The sequence below is a fragment of the Natator depressus genome, chromosome 2 (assembly GCF_965152275.1).
Source record: "Natator depressus isolate rNatDep1 chromosome 2, rNatDep2.hap1, whole genome shotgun sequence".
Taxonomy (NCBI): domain Eukaryota; kingdom Metazoa; phylum Chordata; order Testudines; family Cheloniidae; genus Natator; species Natator depressus.
In genome coordinates, this window is record NC_134235.1 from 88622715 (window position 1) to 88642340 (window position 19626).

The 19626-nt window shown below is 41.5% G+C and overlaps 1 protein-coding gene across 3 annotated transcripts in view; it reads left to right on the top strand.

Moving 5' to 3' along the window:
* The window catches only part of GNAL (G protein subunit alpha L), a 330636-nt gene that overhangs the window by 222346 nt on the left and 88664 nt on the right, over positions 1-19626 (top strand). For all 3 annotated transcript variants that reach the window (XM_074944650.1, XM_074944651.1, XM_074944652.1), the window contains one exon: positions 6256-6353. In XM_074944650.1, the coding sequence (XP_074800751.1) occupies positions 6256-6353 (98 nt within the window). The remainder of the gene's footprint in view (positions 1-6255; positions 6354-19626) is intronic.

The window sequence follows — 19626 nt, forward strand, 5'->3', positions numbered from 1 at the left end:
GCTGTAAACTCCTTTAAGGCACATTTGAAATAGTGATTTTAATAATGATTTGTTATGAATATTGCTTCACAGTTTCTCTCATGATATGTTTTGTGTAGAAGGACCCTCCCTACATGTTCTCCATCCTACAGAGAAAGTGCTGAAAACTGGTAACTGAAATGGTTGAAAAAAATTTTTATCTTGTAATTGAAAATTCAGTGCTGATTATAGGAAGTAGCACCAGGAAGTGGTATGTACTTGATACACACTTGTACATATCTTAGTCACTGTGTGTTTTATTGTTGCTCCTTTTTGATACGAGTGGCTAGCCAAATTTCAGGGCCCTGGGTATGTTCCAGTTGGAAGCAGAAATTGATGGAGTCTGATATTTTGTTTGATGCAATATTGTTTATTTACAAGAAATGCATGAAGTCCTGCTTCTCTAAACACAGGAGGAACCAAGAACAAAAGAAGCAGTTTCTTGTAAGTAAGCCTGGTCTACACCTAAAACTTAGGTCAACCTAGGTACATCATTCAGAGTTGTGAAAAATTTCATGCCCTGTGCGGTATAGTTAGATCAACCTAACCCCTACAGTAAACTCAACTATGTTGATGGAAGAATTCTTCCATTGACCTAGCTACCACTTCTAGAGGGGGTGGATTTACTACAGCGATGAAAAAACCTCTTCTGTTGCTGTAGGAAGTGTCTACACTACAGTGGTGTAGCTGCAGCCATGCTGCTGTAGCGCTTGCAGTGTAGACACACCCTTAGCTTATAGCTGCCAAGCCTCTTTAGCCAACACCAGACCCAAAAGCGCGCTCTCACTTTTTCCAGGGTTACACTGTGGTTCCAGGCTCCTACTTGACTTTCTTATTTTCTTCCTCTGCCTCTTTCTCTTTCTCTCTCTCTCCTTCTTTGTGTTCCCTTGCACACCTGCACACAGGCACACATGCCCAGTGGAATGGTACTAGTTTCTGGGCAGACTCTATTACGCTTTGTTTCAGGTACGGCCCCATAATTGTCTCTTATAACTATCTTGAATGAAAAGTATCATCAGTTTAAATGAGATTTTAACTCAACCCATAGCAAGATTTCACCCAGCTCAAAACAATACTATGGCATGTATTTGTGTGTCTGCACTTTTTTTAGGTGATGCATGAATGTTTACATTTACAACAAAAAGACAAATGATGTGTAAGTGAATAGAAGGCTCAAAAATATGTGTCCTTGATTTGGGTATCTAAGGAAATTCAAAAGGTGTATTTTTTTTCTTTTCCTTACTCTTCTAGTCAGGTCTGTATTATTACTAAATATTTAAGATACTGTATTTTGAATCTTGATTGTGATTAAATCTAAATTGTAGCATTCATGTGGCTTTGACTTTTTTATAACTGAATTTACACTAGCCACCTAAACATCTAAAGAAACTAAATACCTGTAGCTAATGAGACCTGAAGCATCATTCCTTACTCCTGCAAGCTGGCTTGGATCTCTAATTTAGATCCCAGGTCAAGAAAAATATGGTAGGTATGTAAATATTTATATGTTTGTTTACCTCTCTAATGAAGAGTTAGGAAAGAAGCAAGTTTGTGCTTTACGTTTTTATGACCCTACTATGAATATTGTATTATTATCTGGACTATTCCTAATAGTATTATCTTATTCCCAGTTTCTCTATAGGCTCTGTTGTACTAATTATCTTTATGGTAGTAGATTTCGGTGTCTACAGTAAATATCAAAGCTCAATTTTATATTTCTTTAGACCAAGATTCTAAAAGGCACTAGTGATTTGGGGGTGCCTCAATTTTTACATGTCCAGCTTGAGACTACTTAATGGGCCTGATTTCAGGAAGTTCTGAACCCCCACCCTCACAAATCAGGCCCCTCTGATATGCCTTAGGTTGGATATCTAAAAACTGAGGCACCTAAAACCACTAGTCATTTTTTAAAATCTTACCAGCAAGCTGAATAAATGCTACCTAACGTCTTAGTGGATGAAGGTAGGAAGCAGGCTGGATATAGGCAATTCTCCAGATGTAGTAAGATGAATTTGGGATGTGGGATCTGGGTCACATCTTGGTGCTTTGAGCAGCTGAGAAGGGATAATATATTAGGATGCTTATTAGGGGAAGAGACGGTTAAAAGTGAGCATGGAAAGTGAATGGTGGTGGTGGTAGTCTTGAAGTGGTGTAGGATTTTTGTGGAACGGTTTAGTCACCAAGGAAAAAGGATTGTAAATGTAGGTGGGAGGCAATTTGCAGAATAATATGCTCCTCTGCAGTAGCTCAATACATTTTAAAGAGGCACGTGTATTTGTTCTGTATTATAGGACTTGTGTTAGACTAAAAAATCTGGGAATAATTTTAAACAGTCTGCTGTAAAATAAAATAACCAGGCTAAAATATTTGAGGCATATAATTTCTGCCCAACATATTTGTGTGGTCTTAGAGACCAACAATGATTTGTGTAAGGTGTCTGTATCCAAAATGAGGGTAATAGATATGCAGAATTATACTTGTGGAGAAAGAGACGCAAAATTAAATTTGCATGTAATGAAAAACAGATGTAAAACAAAAATAGAGAAGAGAAATTGAATTTTTTAGTGCAAATCAGAAGTACTTTATTTTACCCACTACCAAAACACTGTTTGCTGCCAAAAACTGTAGTTTTTTTCTATAGAAAGTGAAATATAAATTTTAAAAATAAACACCCAGTAGTCAGAGGTGTTTACCATGTGGAGGTACAAAGATAAGTAGGAGAAGCCTGTAAGCAGTGGGTTTTTGAGAGACCCAGTGTCTGTCAGTCAATACCAGTCTTTGGAAAAGGGTGTGGTTTTATACTAATGTCTCCACCTCCTACTCCCACCATATCTTATCACAGGTTGGCCTACAAAGATAGATGCCATGAGGAAAAAGAGAGGTTCCAGCTCATCATACTCCAGGAACTGAAGCATTGGACCCTAAATCTGGGGACCACAGCTGAACTTTTCTCCTGGCACCATGCTGCTTCCTCATGTCCTTCCCTTAAATGTCAGTACTTTTGGATCACAATGCAGGCCAATCTAAACAGAGAAATCCAATAAAATATAGGATTAAATATTTATGAAACAAATATTTTAATCTAAAGATTGTGCCATATTTTTTTATCTTTATTTTCCTTTTTGGTTTCTTCCTCTTTCCAGTTTTTTTATTTCCTTTCTTATCTCTTTCCTTCCTATCTCTCTCTCTTAATTCTTTGATCTTTCATTTTTATATTTTATAGCAGCATTCTCTGTTTTATATTCTCACTTCTCGCCTTGCTCTACCCTCTTAATTTTTTCTTTCTTTGTTCTTTCACTTGGTTTCTCTTTCTGCTGTAAGAGAAACAGTGGTTGTGAACAGTAGTTGTGAATTAACACAATTCACAGAGTGTTGTGTTTTATTGTTTTATTGTTTAACACCTCGCTTTCTTCAAGATTTGAAATCCTTCAGGAAAGTGGAAGTCATTTATCTTTATTTTACTGAATCTACATTACATACAGTACATTTGAAAAATAATGGTGTGGTTTTAATGGTGTACCATCTCTTCTCAAAAATCTTTCCTCCATTTGTACTCTAACCTGAAAGTTTTGTCAGCATCTGGCAGTCACTTGCTGAAGATTAGACATGCTGTATTACCTTGTGGGTGGTGTTTTTTGGATGTGAGGTTTAAGACTAGAGGGTGATTTCAATACTAATGTAATGCATTAACAGAAAATTTCTGGTATGAATTTTACTACCACAGAAAAGATTGTTCTTGTTTAAAGGATATACTAGGGGTTGGAAAACATGCTTTTTCATCCATTTCTGTAATTTACAGACCGTCATTGAGCCTCATAACAGTCCTATGATGTGTATATATCGTGTTTTTATACACATTTTTCCCTAGTGCAATTGAGCCAGATACAAGATAAGTAATTTGCTGAAAGTCACATAGCAAGTTAGTAGCTGAGCCAGGAATTATGGAGAGTCAATAGCCGTTGCAGACAGGTTACAACCAGCTTCCATTATAGAGCTACATATTAGCTTGCCCTGTAGCTTTGGCTTGGAAAATTAGATTGTCCTGATCATATACAGATTTACTCTTCTGACAATGTTACATACTTTTCCTATTAACTTAGATATACAACATTATTCTCAATAAACAGCAATTTGTGCATTATTAAAAACTTCTACTGCCAATTGATACATGTTAGTTGCTTCCCACTTCACATTATTGTTTAAAAGAAAATACCAAAATGTACTTAGTTACAACAGCAAAAACCCCAACAACAATAACAAAGCTTTAAAATTCCATGGGTCAGAGTTAGTTATTTTGTTACAATGAAATGCATATTTCATCACACTGGCTAAGAATAATATGTTTGTTTATTATTTGGGAAGTGTAAGATTTATGCTGTTAATTACAAGGACTTGTGTTTTTATAAATGATGTGAAATACCTTGTAATTTAGCAATCTTAACTGTTACTTTTTCTAACAGGTTGGGGTGTATGTGTGTGTGTGGTTTTTTTGTTTTGGTTTGTAATAGAACTAAAGTTCCCTGTTCTAACAACAAGTTCTGGAGTGGGATACAAAAGCTTTTAAACATCATACAGCAACAGTACACAATAGGTTTTTAGGGCAGGAAGGGAAAGATAATGCCATCTCCAAACAAAACTGCAGTGTGAAATTTAGGTAGACAAAATGTAATTTTGTGAAATGAATTTTGCCCAGCTTAGTAGGGCCAGCACATCTGTTCTTGTGGAAAGTGTCATGGACTCTTTTTAATTCACATAAAAGATAAGAGTCTTGGTTTTACATGTCTTCCAGAATGTAGTTTCTGACAGCAAAGAGCTACCTTCCACTATAATGGGAAACTGTTGCTTTACTTCTGTCTCAGAGGGAAGACCATAGGCTTCTGTATCATCAACGCTTTTTCTCGGGTTTCTGCATGAGCTTCTACAAAAGGTCCAGTAGTGAATTTACATGAGGGACCTTCCTAGTTGTGTTTTTTGCCTTTTTTGGCGGAGCTGGGCTCTTATTTACCCAAGACAATGGAGCCAAAGTACCTTCAAGTGCCTCCAAACACAGAGAGCATCACTTGTCTTTTATAACTGCTCTCTATACTTTTAGGAGTAGGTGTTTGGGTTAGTTTGGTTTCAGGGTGGTTTTCTTAATTATGGCATAGTCCTAGATATGAAGTACTTCCTAGGTTCCCCAGAATCTGAGGCCAGAGTCTTTTGAATAAAGCAGTGGTTCTGAACCAGTGGTATGCAGAGGTCTTCCAGGAGTTACATCAACACACTTAGATATTTACCTAGTTTTACAACAGGCTACATAAAAAGCACTAGCGAACTGAACTAAAGTAAAATATCATACAGACAATGACTTGTTTATACTGATCCATACACTATACCAGCAGTTCTCAAACTGTGGGCAAGTTTGTTTTAATGGTGTCGCCAGGGCCAGTGTTAGACTCGATGGAGTCCAGGGCAGAAAACTTAAGCCTGAGTTTTTACGTGAGGTGAAACTTGGGGTACGCAAGAAAAATCAGACTCCTGAAAGGAGTACAGGAGTGTGGAAAGGGTTGAGAACCACTGGAATAAAGGGTCCAATTTGGGGGGTAGTAGCTAGAAGCTAACTTTCAGGGCTTTCTTTGCTAGGCTGCTAAAAGCAACAAACAAGCTGTCCTTCAAAGCAAAAAATAAATTTTGGTGCTTTAACATTGCCATATTCATGCTACGATGGTGTTGTGTGCTCAGTTGTTTGGTGTTGAGGTTTCCTTATAATTTTAAGAGTCAGTTCCAACTCATCTTTGATTTTCTGAGAGGATCTGCTATTCAAATTCCATTGTGTCAGCAAATATGATTTCTTACTTGGAAATTTGTCTTCTGCCACTGGGGTACACCAGCCTGGTTTCAACCCTTTTTAACGTTTCTTTTGGCCACATGAGGAAGTTATGCTGGATCAGTTTATTAATACTTACTTTCCAAATAGACAAGTGCTCTTTTGGAGAAGTAGTGAAAGGCTAGATGATATAAAATTCTTGAAACCAATTGATAGATTGTATGTGAAAGTACTCAACAGTCCAAACTAGTTTTTCTGAGACTTTGACTTCACTAATAATAATTCACCTTTTCTTCTTCAAATGTATAATTTTTCATGTTGCAACCATTTTAAAACATGAAGATTTGAGGAGGGAGGAACCATTGTGTTTCTTTTTAATTAAAACAAAACGTGAGAAATCTTCTCTTATTTGTCACATTTCCAATTTTCAGGAATTCTTTGAACATGCAAAAAAGCTCTGGGATGATGAAGGAGTAAAGGCATGCTTCGAGAGGTCAAACGAATACCAACTGATTGACTGTGCACAGTAGTAAGTGTTTATTTTTGTGTAATTAATACCCAAGAAAGTAATGGATTATAATAAGTCTGAAAAAGATATTTATATTTGCAAGATTTGGGAGTTTGTGATGCACCAAACAACATTCTAATTTCTTACATATACAAAACATGCACAGCAAGAGTAATGATGGTTTTACTGTGTTGCTCAGTTACTAGACAGCTACACATTTTGTTGGTGCTATTCAACCGCTGAGGAAGGCTAAAGTAAAAGAAAAAGTTAGTGAGTCAAATAATTTTAAGTAACAGCTGTCTGTTTTGAAAAGTACTTATCTAGACCAATTTCAATTACAGTAAGTAATTAAGATTATTTTAAGAGAAAACACTTCTGAATTTTTATTTTGGATTACTCTGTATTTGAACATTTTAAGCATCAAGCCACATAGTAGTGAGATTTTTGAGATTTTTATCAAAAGCAATGTAAACCTACATTACCATTGTGTTTCTTCAGTATATTCAACAAACAAACAATAGCTGACAGTTCTTCTAAGAAACTAGCCAGTTTATCTTCTCAAAGGGCTACATCAAGTCAGTCAGTAAAAGTGTTAACACAAGTAACAATCCCCAAAAGGATTCACTTGATAGGATATGATTTACACAGAGTTCCAGTGGAAATGTCTGTATGTGAGGATGTGGAGATGAAAATCCCAAACAGATTGACACATAGCACACCCCTCCCTCTCTTTTAATCAAAAAGGAAATAGTTCACCAATATGCTAAAGCTACAACACTCGACAGTCACCAGAAATAATAACCCAGCTCTGAATTAGACTTTGACCAAAAATATATATTTTTATGTGAATTGCTGTTGCCAGAAATTTTGCCTTGAGAGTTGCTTCATGATTTAGGGTTTTTGAAGAGCAGGCTCTGGAGATCAGCCTGACTGATAATTATGGTCAGCAGCAAGATCACAGGTCCACTGCAAAACTGAGAGTCCTGTTTTTCTGTTCTCTCTACTTCCTCTGTTTGGACTCCAGCAGAGAGACAAGAACACAAAGAAAACTCATTCCCTCACTTTTGCCATAAACTGGCAGCTCAGTGCCATTGGGTCATTTCTGCTGTAGACACAAACATAGACACATTTACGCATGACAGTCTGGTGGAATTTTGTATGGGTAGAAAGGAGCTCAGTGGGCATAGTTAGCCACAATTTGGGCATTCCTCGTTTACCTTGTGTAATCAGTTCATAGCCAGATTGACTGGAAATATCATTATTTAACTGAAAGCGGTGATTCTTGAATGATACAACAAACTCTGCAAAAGACCCTAAATTTGTGATTTCTGTCGATTTTTTTTCTCTATGGTACAGATTTGGTCTGTGCTGATTGAAGTGTCCAGCATACAGACAAATACTACATATCTTTGCCAGTCCTGTTTGGGGAAAGGGGTAGGATGCAACGGAACGGCATGAAAAAAGTAAATTATTCCATTGTAATATTAATGGAAGTATGTTTGTGAGGGTAAAGAAGCCTCAAATGGAAATTTTGGCATGTGGGAAAAGACTTATGCTCCAATACTTATGTACAGAAAGGAAATGAAAGTGACAAAATGGGATTGGGGTCAATTCCGATATCTCAAAATGTTAAATTAAACTTCGCATTTTTCTAAAAGAATGTAAAGAATAAGAGGGTTTTATTTTCTACATGCCGTGTCCCCTATCGCCTCCAATTGATCATTTATTTTTTGAGATAATCACCAAGAGTTTAACAATCTCAGTTAAAGAGAGAGTACTATGCATTGGTTTATCTAATCCAAATAGTGCTAGACAGAACTACTATTAAATCTGGTAATTTGGGATAGCTTTATTCGTTACAATTCTGAATATAATGCTTAGAACGTATATAATGTTTTCCATCTTCAAAGGGTTTCACAAACACTAATTAATACTTAAAATACCATGTGAAGCAAGTAAGTTTTTGGTTGAGTAAATGGAAGGAAAGTTGTCAGGTGACTTCCCCGAGGCTTCAAAAAAGAAGTTAGGGTCAGAGTAGATATTGGAACTCCTGAATTCCGGTTTCCTACTTCTGTGCTTCACACACACAGCTTTCTATCGGGAAAGATTATACTGCTGCTTAAAAAGAAGGTTAACATACTCTTATTTTGGGGGACAGATTGAAAATATTTCTGGCTTTAACCTGCTCCCCAAAACAGTCACTTGTCACTGCTACACAGAAGCATTGGTACAATAATGATGTTGTCAATGGATGGGTAATTATTGCTCTTTGTTTCTTATATATTTATATGTTATGTACTATATGATGACAGCAGCTACTTCATATAGAAATGTGTACCTCTATTCCAGAAGCTGACATAATTTAGAACAGTAGAGTTATCTTGTTCCTTCTAAACTGAGGTATATCTCCATATCAAATATTATATTCTTATCTCATAGAGCTGGAAGGGACTTTGAAAGGCCATCGAGTCCAGTCCCCTGCCTTCATGGCAGGACCAAGTACTGTCCCTTATTTTTGCCCCAGATCCCTAAATGGCCCCCTCAAGGATTGAACTCACAGTCCTGGGTTTAGCAGGCCAATGCTCAAACCACTGAGCTATCCCTCTGTGCCCCCTGCTTGTGTCTGTGTAACACCAACAGACCCCAGTCATCGGGATTGAACCTGAGACCTCTTCTTGCTTAGTGTAATATTTAAAAGTAAGTTTGAAATATTACTGGAAAAGATACACACATTTTCCTCTATACATAGACAAAAGGCTTTGTACACAAGTACTAACTTTATGTCTAAGGAGGACTGAATGGAATTGCATTTGGAGCACACTAATAGTTTTTCTTTATTTTGCAAAAAAAAGAGTAATGTTGAATGGCAATAGCAGTCTTCCCCTTCAGTCAACCTCAAGCTCCCAGGGGTTGAGCAAGCCACATTCACCATGTTTTCATCTTGTCCTCACTTGATGAGCAAGCATCCCAGAGCAACAGTGGAACCCCGATCTTCTAGATGGGAATGCAGACAGTGTGTGATCTGTGGGCCACCAGTACTCTCTCCATTTTAAAAAAGCTTCTTTTTTAAGACAGTTATTAGATTACAAGATGGGTGGGATGTCTTTATAAAAATTGTTGAATATTATTAAATTAATTATAAATAAAATCCAAGTTAAAATACTTTAATTTGGCTGCAGTTCAGAAGCTTCAGCAAGTTTAAAAATACATTTTAAAAGCTTAGCTTATTTCACTTTATTTTATTTTTTGAGAAGTATTAACGTTATCCTGCTGGTACCAGAGGCCATAGAAACCAGCATAGAAGTAGGGGCCTCATTCTCATTTACACTCATTTACGTAAATTACATTTGTGTTCACTGTAAGGCTGCTTTACACTGCCAGACTGGTGTAAAAGGGCCTTAATGTAAATGAACATCAAGCTCTGAGTGTCTATTTATTTTAGTTTTTCTCCCATAACACCCTCTGTTACCTGAACCTTGTTTAAACGACTGTCACATTAATACATACCATGGAATTTATGAGAAATGGAAAAACTGTGACCAAGCAGGCTATTTCGCTTGAGGTCTGACAGCTCTAGATGTATCATAAGCAAAGATTTGAATTTTTCTATCCCTACCTACAAAGTTATACAATATAGTTATACCCCGTACTGAGAAAAAGTATTTCATAGCTACAAGACAGGTGTTTTTGTATTTTTTTTTAAATAAAATACAGCAAGTTTAGTGTTTTGTGAAATGCACTTCACAGAACCAGAAGTGTATTCTTTACTCTGGCTTCTATTTTTCCTCTTTCTTTCTGGGCTGAAATACTTTTATCAACTTTTGTTAATAAATAAATCTCCTTAATTTTTATACTTTTCACAAATGTAAGAGGCACTGCACATAAGAGATTAAAATATGGTTCTGCGAGTGCAAGAACCTCATTCATTTATTTTTCCTTTAAATTCCACTTCTCTTATCTAGATTTTGGCAGTGTCATATACAAAACCAGCCTATTGACAATGAAAGGGTTGGGGAATCATAGTATTGGAGATTAAGTGAACACTGAAGTGTATTTTTGGGTACTCTAATACAGTGGTTCTCAACTAGGGATATGTGTACTGCTGGGTTTACGCAGAGGTCTTCCAGGGGGTACATCAACTCTTCTAGATATTTGGCTAGTTTTACAACAGGCTACATAAAAAGCTCTAGTGAAGTCAGTACAAACTGAAATTTCATACAGACAATGACTTGTTTATACTGCTCTATATACTATGCACGGAAATGTAAGTACAATATTTATATTCCCATTGATTTATTTTATAATGATATGGTAAAAATTAGAAAGTAAGCAATTTTTAAGTAATAGTGTGCAGTGACACCTTTGTATTTTTATATCTGATTTTGTAAGCAAGCAGGTTTTAACTGAGGTATAACTTAGGATATGCAAGACAAATCAGACTTCTGAAAGGGGTACAGTAGTCTGGAAAGGTTGAGGCCAACTGCTCTAATACTCTGGAAATTTAAATCCCTTGAGAGAAGCACAGGGCTATGATTTAATGCTGCCCAGGTGCTGCCTAGAGCATAGGCAGTGTACTAGGCAATAAGGTTGATTATTAAAAATTTCACTCCGTAGCTGGTCACATGAAACAGACTTCTGAAAAATTATTACAACCCCAGTTTTAACTACTTTATAAATTACATTGTTTCTTCATGATTGCCATCTCTCACTACATGACAAACTTTAACTATGTGCCTGGAAGGGCTTTGTAAAGTATAGTCTCCTATGAATCCAGAACTCCTCAAAATAAATGATGATTCAGTTATAAAGGGGGAAAAAACCCAGGTCAGATCGCCGTTTGTAGAACTGATTAAGTGTCCCTAACAGTTTAGGAGTGTGTTAAAGTAAATGGATTTATGGAAACCATGAGGTGTTGAGCTCCCTTTTATTTGTTAAGAGCATACCACGAAGACAGTTAAGCTGATAATGATTGATTGATGCTGTTTGACTGCTCAGTGGTGCATGTGAAAGCCGTTTGTGGTGAACAAGTGTGCATGTCACAAACCAACCTGCACCTACACACCCCCATCATATTTCAGTGCTAACTGGCAGCATTCTTAGCAATCCCAGCAGAGAAACCAATGATTTTAGCTGTCAGAGACTGAACTGTTCTCTTCACCTTTTAAAAATAGGGTTGAGGTAGGCAATGTAGAAAGACTAAGGCTTTGACTACACTATACAGCTTTTAGCGACACAGCTGTCACTAAAAGTCAGGCAGTGTAAACGCGGTTTGTCATCACTTTTGTCGACAATATACCTCTACCCTCTATGAGCAGGGTTCGCGTTATCGAGAGGAGAGCGCTCCTGCCAACAATGAGCCATTTACACTCCCACTTGTCGTGGCAAAACTTATGTCTTTCGAGGGGGGAAGGGTAAAGCACCTGTGAATGACAAAAGTTTTGTCGTTCAATTGGCAGTGTAGACAAAGCCTTAATTTGATAACTACCCAAGGTGTACCAGTTCTTTGGGTAAACAAAGGTCTTTAGTGCTGTCAGTGCACACCCTTTTGAAGTACTCAAGCACCAATGAAAAATCTAAAAACATTTTGAAATATGGCTTTATCCTAGTAAAACATTATATATGAGAGCACTAATTTGAGTGACTAATTTGAAAAAAATAATTTATTCCATAAATTTTAACTTTTTTATTTCTGTAACATCCACAAGCAGTATAAAATTTTCTTACGTTTATTCATTATTCAAAATTACTAATGTTTGTGAGATATTTTAATTCTTTGGATTGATCTCGAACCATTTGCTACAAGTATTAATTATTCTGTATTCAAAACTTGGCTAGGTTGGTTAGTTCTGATTGACTGATCATCACTTATTTTTGTGTTCCCTGGCTGAGTGAGGTTAACTCTGATAATCAGAAATAAGGCTTAAAGATGCCATTGGGGCTTTGACTCTCTCAGGTAAACATAGGAGTTTAAAGAGTAGGAAAATAGATAAGCAGGATTAGTCCATTTAAAAAAAACCTTTTTTCTTTCTGGGTCACACAGACTTTGCTCAAGGCCTCATTCCTAGAAAAAATTTAGGCTACTTTAAGATTTATTGGATGGTTTCAGTGTTTAAATTTAATTTGGTCTCATTGCATTCTTACAAAATAACTGTGTGTAAGTGGGTGGTCCTAGCTGTGGAAAATGCATTCTGGCTCATTTAATTGCCTCTGTTCTGGGACTTGGGGAAGATTTAGGGAACCCTGTCCCCTGCTTTGTCGACCAGGATTCTATCCTATATGAAATATGCCACTTCTGGTATGCTCAAGTATGCAAGCCTAAAATCGGCTTTCTGCAAATATTTGTGCTCGTAAAGCTTGATTTTTCAAGTGTTCAGAAAAGCAAACACAAGCTTGGCCAAAGCAAATTTATTTTTATATTTGAGCTAATATACATGGAAAAAACACATATCCATTTTTTTCTTCGCAGTTGCTCTCTCTTTGAGAATGGGGTTTCACTAGCCTCCTGAGTTGGCTGTTTTGTCAAAGTTTGTTGGACTACAATTACCTGCCCCATCTTCTCTCAATGTTGTTCTTTTCTGAGATCAGCCCGCTGGAAAACTTCTTCTTTGCACTGGGAAAGTGTCTCCATCCTGCTTCAGCTTCTCCAAGCAAGGCCCGCTTGCTTAGCTGATGGGACCAAGCTGTTGGCAGACTCGCTCATCTCCTGTCTAAGTCTAGCATCTGAATTCCTGCATTTATCCCAGTACTAGATAGGATAACTAAAGAAAAGTTCTTCTTTGAATGATTGTCCACATGCATTCCACTTCATGATTGGATACTTTGAGCCAACAGTGTCCATTGGTGCTGTGCCTGCACCTTAGGTATCCTCATGCCCCTACCACCACCCAAGGGCATATAATCCAGAGGCCAGCCATCCTTCAGTTCCTTCTTACTGCCTGTGGCTGTGAAACAGTATCCTTGGCTGTATCAACTTCTCTTACACTCTGTGCAACTGAAATTATTTTTTTGTATTGTGACAAAGCTACGACCTTGTCTCAGTGGGTTCCGCGCTTCCTGGCAGATTACGCTAGCCCCAGGGGCTCACTGTGACCCTCCACGAAGCCCTTCTCTCTCTAGAGGCAAGGGTCACAGCCTTCTGAGCCATTTTCATCATAAGCCAGCAAGGGAGGTGAGGAGAAGCTATCCTCCCTCGTACAGTTTCTGTTGTCTCCCAGTTTCAGTGATTAGTTGGGGAAGTGAGGGGGGAGCCCGGGCCCGCCCTCTACTCCGGGCTCCAGCCCAGGGACCCTGATAGTAGCAGCTCTTGGTAGCTGACTTTTTGGAAACAGGACAAGTACGATTCCCTGGGCCACTTCCCCACAGCAGCCCCCACTTCCTCAATATCTATATCATCCTTACCTCAGGGCCTCCTTTCTTGTGCCTGATAAGGTTTGTACTGCTCCGTTTCTCCAGCAGCGTGGCTTCCTCCTACAGCTCCTGACACACACACCATCACCTGACTAAGTGGGTGGCTTTTAACTAGTTTCAGCCAGCCGCTGATTGGCTTCAGGTGTCCCAATCAACCTAGCTGTCTCCACTACTTTCTGGAAGGATCTTAATTGGCTCCAGGTGTCTTGATTAACCTGGAGCAACTGCCATTTGGTTACCATGGTAACAGGGATTTGTTTAGGCATATCTGTACATTGATGATTGGCTCATTCAATCATGCATCATGTGAACATCTCCATTCGTATGATCCTACAACTTTTCTCTACCCTGGGTCTCCGCGTAATCAGAGATAATATTAGTGCTGACCCAAAAAATAGAGTTTACAGGGCCAGTGCTGGATTCCACAACAGCAAGAGCTTATCTGCCACAAGACAGATTCAGTACCATGGTAGACCTCATCAACCCAGCTGCAGGTTCACCCTCCAACATCTATAAGACACTGCTCAGACTTCTGAGTCAGGTGGCTTGCTGCACTAATGATACACAGCATGCCAGATTTCACCTATGTTGCATTCAAGGGGAGTTGAAATCCGAATATCTCCCAAACAGATATCATATGGACATAAGTGTACAGGTACATTCTCCAGGTAAGCAAAGGGATATCATTTTCTCTACCTCTTGATAACTGATGGTTCTGCACTCAGCCAGGAAAGTCATCTGGATCACCTTCAACTCAAGGTCTGTGGACCACTGAAGAGATTAACCTTGGCATAAACATCCTGGAGCTGAAAGTTATTCAGCTAGCCTGCACAGCATTTCTCCCTTTTCTAAGTGGACTGACAGTCCAGGTCATGACAGACAACACAACAGCTAAGTTTTAGATCAGCAGACAGGGAGGAGAATGTTCATCTACCCCTTTGTCAAGAAGCTGTTTGCCTATGGAACTGGTCTGTTCATAACCAGATCATAACAGTAGCTCTGTATCTGCCAGGTTTGCAGAATGTTCTAGTTTACTGGATCAGCAGGCAATTCACATCTGACTACAAATGGATTGTCAAAGACTCCATCCTGCAGAGCATTCTCCACAGATGGAGTCACTCAAAAGTCGATCTATTCACCACAGACAAAAATGCAAAGTGTCAGGTGTTCTACTCAAGATGGGAGTCTGAGCCCAGGTTCTCTGTCAGATGCTTTCCTCGTCTTGTGGACTCCAGAGATAACATATGCCTTCCCACCAATCCCATTAGTACCAAGGGTCCTAAAGAAACGCTGACCGGACTCAGCAGTAATAATCATACTAGCACCAGCTTGGCCCAGACAGTTCTGGTACTCCAACCTAATGAACCTGTCAGCACAACCCCTGATAACATTACCTGTCTTACCGACATGATCTCCAAGAGAGAAGGGCAGATTGTACATCGGGACCCAACATCATTGCCCCTCACAATATGGATGCTGGCTGGTAAAATAGCACTGAAAGAAGCTGCTCTGCTAAGGTCTGAATATGTTAGTATGAAGTGCAAAGGACTCTCCTAGGCTGACCTATGCAATGAAATGGAAGAGATGCTCTGTTTGGGCAGCACAGCCCAATCTGTCTTCTCTAGACATTCTGATTTCTGTTATTCTGGACAACCAGTTATCCAGAAAGAACTCATGGCTATCAATCAGCTCTCTAAGGGTGTGCTTAGGAGCAATAACAACTCATCATCCCCCCCATACAGGATCACATCATATTTTCCCATCCCACAGTTGCTAGTTTCCTCAAGGGCTTTATTAATGTTTCCCCTAGTCCAGGTGCCTTCTCACTCCTGGGATCTTAATATAGTCTTAGCTAGGTTAATGCAGTGGTGCCCAAACTTCTGTTGTCCCCCTGCATACCAGTAGTGGACTCCGTCTGCACCCCACCCCCTCCATTACTGCACAGTTGGCTCAGCAGAGGAGGTTGGGCTGACAGTAGAGCTGAGGGCAGAACTGGGGATGGGGGTGCGGGGTGTAAATTTTGTGGCCCTAGGGCCACATCGGGTACAGAAACTGTATGGAGGGCCAGGTAGGGAAGGCTGGGGGAGCTATGCATCCCCAAACAGCGAGGCGTGGCCTGGCCCCTGCCCCCATTCCAGCCCCCTGGAACTCCCACCCCCATCCAACCCCCCCTGCTCCCCATCCCTGACTGCCCCCCCCGGGAACCCAGCATCCTATCCAAACACCCCTGCTCTCTGCCCCCTGACCATCTCCCAGGATGCCCGTCCCCTATCCAATCCCCCCTGCTCCCCACCCTCTGACCACCGTCCTCGGGCCCCCCGTCCCCTATCCAACCCTCCCTGCTCTCCCCACCCCACGTTACCTGTGGGGTGGGGAAAGGGAGGCTCAGTCCTTTCCCTGTGCATTTCCCCTGCTCGTTTGGCTGCTGTCCCTGGCAGTCGGGCAGGGCTCTCTCCCTGTCTGGGCTTGGCTGCTGGGGGCAGGGGCCAAGCATGCTGGAGGTGGAGGGGGGCCCTAGTTTGCTCTGCCCCTGTCCCCGAAAGCAGGGCCCAGGCCCCTTGACCACTCCCCTGCAACCTTCCCTGCTCCTCGCCTCCCCCCTCAGAACTCCCCCTGACCACGCCGTCCTGGAGCATCGTGTCTTGTCGCGCTATAGCCTGGCCGGAGTTTCAGCCATGCTGCCCAGGTGCTGGGGGAACTGTGACTGCGAGGGAAGCAGGGAGAGAGCAGATGTGGCCGGCGGGCCGGAATTTGCCCTACTCTGAGCTAGAGGCAGATCTGGCCTGGGGGCAGAGAGGGAATGATGTCAGAGCTGGGTTGGGGCAGAGCAGAGGGCAGAGTGGAGTTGCGGCTGGGGGCAGAGCAGGGGGCGGAGTACAGCTGCAGCTGGAGGCAGAAAGGAACTGGGTGGCGCTCCCTCTCTGCCCCCTCGAATGTTCTTCTTCGAGCAGTGTCCCTGTGGGTGCTCCACTTGAGGTGTCTGTGTGCCCCTGCACCTCTAATCGGAGATTTTTGGTAGCAGTGTCCCGTTGAGCCCGGGCGTGTGCTCTCCCTCGAGGCTATTTAGCACCAGGAACTCCCCTCACTTCCTTCTATACTGCCTTTGGCCTTTGACTGAACGAGCAGGTTTCTCTTCCTTATCTGTATCATTAGTATAAGTCTTACTTGTTTTGTTACCTTTGTTCTCCCTAAAAGTACTCAGGCTAGTGTTTTGTTTTGTTTTGTTTTATTTTATTTTATTTTATTTTATTCCTTTGGTAGAAAAAGGAAAAGAACTTCACTTTCCTTCCCTGTCTGGGGGCATTCCCCCCCCACCAGGCATCTAGTAGACTCATAATTATTTTCTTTTTCAGTTTAAAAAAAAAAAAAAAGTAAAGACGATGTTCTTCTGCATATTCCTACTTGCTAGAGGATGACAACCCCCTGCCCAGGGGCTTGCCTGGCTCTCTCTGCTCCAAGAGGTACCTCTCCTGCCAGGAGTCAGTTCATGTAATGGCCAGACACTCACTGTGCCTGGGAGACCCTCTCAGAAGTGATTAAATAAATTTGTTAGTCTCTAAGGTGGCACAATTCCTCCTTTTCTTTTCACAGAAGTGCTTTACCTCCACACCTAAAACTGCAGCCTCACAGGAGCTGGGAGCTGAAGTAAAAATTCCTCCCTATAGAGAAAACACTTCAATCTGCAGGGGACTCCGGTGCATGTTGATCCCGGATCATCCCCGGAGCCTTCACTTCAAAAGGGGTCGAGTGGTGAAGAGGAGAAGAGAGAGAGAGAAAAAGAAGAAGAAGCCACCAGCAGACTCCCCCTGGAAAGGCTCCTCTGAGCAACTGGCCAGCCAGAGGGGTGTTACCCAGTGCGGCCACCTCGGTAGGACAATACCAGCAGAGGCACCTCCTGCTGTGAGCTCAGCTCTCTGGAACCTGAAACCTGAGAAGCAGCTTCCTGCTGTGAGCTCTGCTCTGAGCTCTGCTCTCCACACCAACAAGGGGCTTCTGTAAGCTCTGTGCTCCTCTGAGTTCTACTCTGGGCAACTACTGCACGGAGAGGGCACAGTTACCGTACCATCTCTGAAAGAGCGGCACAGAGAAGCCCTGCTGTCAGCTCTGCTTCGGCACCGGGACACCAGAGGCTTCCACCCTCATGCTCTGAGGCAATGGTACCATCCCCTAAGGAGAGGGGACAGTTATCATACCATCTCTAAAAGAGTGGCACAGAGAAACCCTTTGGTACCAGATGCAACAAAACTCCCATTTAGGAAGTGTTCTGCACCTTCCCAACCATTGATACCGACTACAGACATTCCTCCGTGGTTCTGGATGAGCCCGTGGTAACACTGATACTCTGGAAACCTGTGGCCTCGGTACCCAGGGAGAGACAATTACCATACCGTCTCTTAAAAAAAAAAAAAAAAAATGGCACCAACTTTTTGTACTGGGAAAAACTCTCATTTAGGGAGTGCTCTCTCCAACTATCGGTCCTGACAATGTACCACGGACCCTCCTCTGTGGTACCAAATGAACCCATGGTACTGCATGAGCTCTGGTACCCTAGAGACTTGGGGAAGAACCCCATTACTTGGTACCAGGACCCCGATATCGAGCACATCCCAGCACCTAGAATCACTCTTAGCACTGGGCAGTATACTGCCGATACCCCAGTCAGCAGCACCCTTACCTACTGACGAATCTGACACTGGCCAGGAGGAGATCATTCCCTGGCCCCTCAAGGTGGCCCACCACCACACTACAGGGGTCAGCCCCAATTCCATCATGCCAGCCGCCCGTGCCTGCCTTCCTGCCTCTCCCACCTGTCACGCCACTCAGAAGTCACCTTACCTTACTTCACAGCAGTTAGGACCAGCTCTAGAGCAAAGAGATTGATTTCTAGCCCTGAACTTACAGCGTGCCTACTTCCATATCTCAATACAACCATCGTACAGGAGATTTCCTACTGTTTACCTTTGGGGCAGGATCATTATAGGTACAGACTGCTCCACACAGGGTAGTCTCCAAGGTTCACTTCATTGTAGTGGCATACTAACCCCGGTACAGTGGCTGGACTTTATCACACCAACCTGCTGCAGTACAAATGAGAGCGCTCCTCTTACTACCCACATTCACCACCCTGGGACACGTCTCCCTGATATGCTGGGGAGCTCCCCTACACAACAACAAGGTTCAGGACAAATGGCCTTCCACAGAAATGACCTTCCATATCACTCTTTTGGGGATAGGAGCTGTCTGGAGTGCCTGTGCACAAACTCTGCCTTTCATCAAAAACAACACACAAAGGTTATGATGGACTTAATGTGACCTGTATGTTTTGTATAAACTGTCAAGGAGCTGCCAGATCTCCCTCCCTCTGCAAGACAGCATTCAAACTTCGGAATTGATGCACCCATCACAATGTGCTCATCTCAGCTGTCTGTCTACAAGGGATAACCAACAGTCTCAGTTTTCTCACGACAATGAGTGTATACTGAATTCACAGGTGCTTCAAGATATAGCCACCCTTTGGGGAAACATTCACTGGCAGTTGCTCTCATCTTCCCAGCGGACAGGGACCACTTGTATGTCTTTTCCCAGTTTCCTACCCTGTCCAAGATTCTGCTGAAAATTCAACGAAACAAAGCGAGAGTTATTGTGATTGCCCCTCTTGACTATGACAAGTCTGGCTCCCTTACCTGACGCAGATGGCAATATGCCCTCTTGTTCCTCTGACATCAGCCCATTCCTCACCTGCTCTCTCAAAACAATGGGCTGACCCTTCACCCCAACCCATGGGTCCTCTGCCTCCAGGCTTGGATCTTTCTTTGTTCCAAGGCTTAGAAGCAGAATGCTCTGACAAGCTGAAACACATGTTGCAACACAACCACAAGTTGACCAC